The 3,168-nt window shown below is 55.9% G+C and overlaps 1 protein-coding gene across 1 annotated transcript; it reads right to left on the reverse strand.

Moving 5' to 3' along the window:
* Nucleotides 1-564: 564 nt before the first annotated feature.
* Nucleotides 565-2,253, reverse strand: LOC144504091 (frizzled-5-like). Its single transcript, XM_078229264.1, has one exon. It carries the CDS (start codon nt 2,218-2,220, stop codon nt 565-567), a length of 1,656 nt encoding a protein of 551 aa, XP_078085390.1. The 5' UTR covers nt 2,221-2,253.
* Between the last annotated feature and the right edge of the window lie 915 nt (nt 2,254-3,168).

Raw genomic sequence — 3,168 nt, forward strand, 5'->3', positions numbered from 1 at the left:
TGTCTGTATAGCACAGTTTACATTTATTTATTAGTGTCACAAGCAGGCTTGCATTAAGTTACTGTGAAAATCCCCTAGTCGTCACACTCCGGTGCCTGTTTTGAGCACACGGAGGGAGAATTTAGCACGGCCGATGCACCTAACCAGCACGTCTTTCGGACCGTGGGAGGAAACTGGAGGAAAGCCAGGCAGACACGGGGAGAACGTGCAGACTCCGCACAGGCAGTGACCCGAGCCGGGAATCGAACCCGGGTCCCTGGCGCTGTGAAGCAGCATTGCTAACCACTGTATCCCAATGCATAATAAAATCAAATCAAATCCTGACTCGAAATGTGGGCTCTATTCTCTCTCCACAGATTGTGGAACTTTTCCAGCATTTTCTGATCCCACCGGGATGTATTTACCACAAATAGCGCACTGTACAATGCTTACAATCCACACGTTGACAAGACAGTGTAAAAGACTCACAAGTTAAGAGGTGAAATGACCTCGAATGTATTTTTTTCATTATATATATATAATATCTATCTACAATATGTGCATGAACCCTTTCTCCAAAGAGTGTTAAACGTGGGACAGTGGTACTTGTTTGTGGTAGGAGGCAGAGCTGCCACCCCCTGTCCTGGCAGTCAGGGCAGTGTTGCCCTCACCGTACATCGCTTCGTTGGCCAACTTACGGCCCCGGCAACACCTGCTGCCAAACTGTTTCCAGGATTCTAAGGTCTTGCCCGACCAGATCCACACTCCGGAGGTAATGCCCACCACCAGGCACATGAAGTACTTGAGCATGAAGATGGCATACTCGGGTCGGGGGTGCTGGCCCTGGCCCCCCGGGCAGGAGCAGCTGAGGGCTCGCTCCCAGCGGTCTCGGTAGTGCTGCTCGTAGATGAAGCAGGCCACCACGATGGTGGCGGGCACGGTGTAGAGCACGGTGAAGATGCCAATCCGGATCATCAGCTTCTCCAGCTTGTCCGTCTTGGTGCCACCTTGCTTGATGACACTCCGGATGCGGAAGAGGGATACAAAGCCGGCCAGGAGGAACATGGTGCCGGTGAACAGGTACACCACCAAGGGGGCCAGGACAAAGCCCCGCAGGTTGTCCAGGTTCTGGTTGCCCACGTAGCAGATGCCAGCCACCGGGTCGCCGTCCACCGAGCTCAGCGCCAACACGGCGATGGACTTGACGCTGGGGATCAGCCAGGCTGCCATGTGGAAGTACTGGGAGTAGCCGGCTATGGCCTCGTTGCCCCACTTCATGCCCGCCGCCAGGAACCAGGTGAAAGACAGGATGACCCACCAGATGGAGCTGGCCATCCCAAAGAAGTAGATGAGGAGGAAGACCACGGTGCAGAGGGCAGGGCCGGTGGTCTCGTACTGGATGTGGTTGTACTCCTTGTTGCAGGCCACATTGGCATGGCCGGCGATGAGCCGGACGATGTAGCCGACGGACACGAAGAGGTAGCAGGCGGAGAGGAAGATGATGGGGCGCTCCGGGTACTTGAACCTCTCCATGTCGATCAGGAAGGTGCAGACGGTGGTGAAGGTGGAGATGAAACACAGGATGCACCACAAGCCTATCCAGAAGGTGGCAAAAGTCCTCTCGTCCTCGCTGAAGTGGGGCTCGTAGCACGGGATGGCACAGTTGGGCACCTGGCCCGTCCTGATCCTGTTGTACAGCGGGTGGCTCTCTTTGGAGATGGGTACCAGCGGCTCCTTACACCGACACTTCCCTTGGCACTCCGCCGCTTGGCCAGGCTGCTTGCCAGGGTGTGGCCACAGGGGTCTCAAATTCTTACCGGGGCCCTTGGGTGCGGCGGTGGGCTTGAGGAAAGGGGGCGACAGGGTGGTGGCCTCGCTCCTGTTGTAGTCCATGCACAGGTTGTTGGGGTCGCCCAGCACGGGCAGCTTGTCGCAGTTCATCCGCTCCGGCCAGGCAAAGCCATACTGCCTCATGAGAGGGGAGCAGCCCGACTTGGCCCTCTCACAGACCGACCTGCAGGGGGGCAGGGGCTTCTTGTAGTCCACCAGGCAGATGGGGGTGTAGACGCTGCACAGGAAGAAGCGGAGGTCCGGCGAGCACTGGATCTCCACCAGGGGCCAGAACTGGTGGACCTCCAGCCCCGCCTCGTCCTGGTTGTCGTGGTTGAACTGATTGGGCATGTAAGTGAGGTTGTAGCCGATCCCCCTGCACATGGGGACAGTGATCTCCTGGCAAACCATGGCCTTGGAGGCGCAGAGAGCCAGCCCCGCCAGACTCAGGGATAGGTTGACCAGGAACAGGCAATGCCCAGGGAGCATGGTCTACAGCTTTGCTCCCTGCACAGACACAGAGAGAGTGGGGAGTCAGGGGGAGGGAGTCCTTCACAGAAACATTTATTTCTATGTCCCTTTCTCCCAGCCAGGTTAAACAAACCCTGATCGCTGGCTTTCTGCAGCAAACAAATCTCAGGTGAAATGTCGGTTTCCAGTCAATTTCACCGCTCTCCAAATGGAACAGGGCAAATATTCACAAAGGCACACACTTGCAATCCTTCTCAGTCTAATCTGAAACTCATCTTAATTTTCCTTCCTGGTCGATTTCTCCAATTTATTGTTTGCTGTTGATAATCTGTTATTTAAAAGTGTGTTTTTGTGTTCTCTGTGGCTCCGATTTTTAATCCATTCCAGGTCTCTCTCTCTCTCCCTGTGGTTTAGGTAAAATCGCCAGCACTTGTTCAGGTAGAAACTTTTGAATTTGGGATCTTCCAGTGTTATTTCCTCCAAAGCAGTCCTCAGGTGCGGGTTGAAGGGCTTCACCGCACTTTGTGATCTCCCCGGAGTCTCTTCCCTTCTCAGTCGCAAGCTACGCGACCGCAATTCCGAGCGCAGGTAAGCTTTGCATCTCTGCTCTGCCCCACACCGGTTGGCATTTATCCCCCCCGCCTCTTCTGCCCCGCACTTTCTTTTTCCTCTCTTCCCCCTCTCCTTCCCCTATCCGGCTGTGTCGCTGCTCGGACCCTGGCTGCTGTCTGAGCCGGGTTTCCAGCTCCTTTCTGTTTTGCGGGGCGCTGCGCTGCGGCTCGGAGGCTCCGCTATCAGATTGCTACTTTTGTGCCGGGCACAATGTAGCTCAAGGTGGAGCTGCTGCCCCACCTGTCAATCACCCCGCTGCCCGCCCCGCCCCCCCCG

Source organism: Mustelus asterias, chromosome 14 (assembly GCF_964213995.1).
Source record: "Mustelus asterias chromosome 14, sMusAst1.hap1.1, whole genome shotgun sequence".
NCBI classification, from domain to species: domain Eukaryota; kingdom Metazoa; phylum Chordata; class Chondrichthyes; order Carcharhiniformes; family Triakidae; genus Mustelus; species Mustelus asterias.

Bases quoted from the DNA above. Each gene is read 5' to 3' on its own strand.
- LOC144504091 (XM_078229264.1), bottom strand. From the start codon at position 2,220: ATGGTTTGCCAGGAGATCACTGTCCCCATGTGCAGGGGGATCGGCTAC.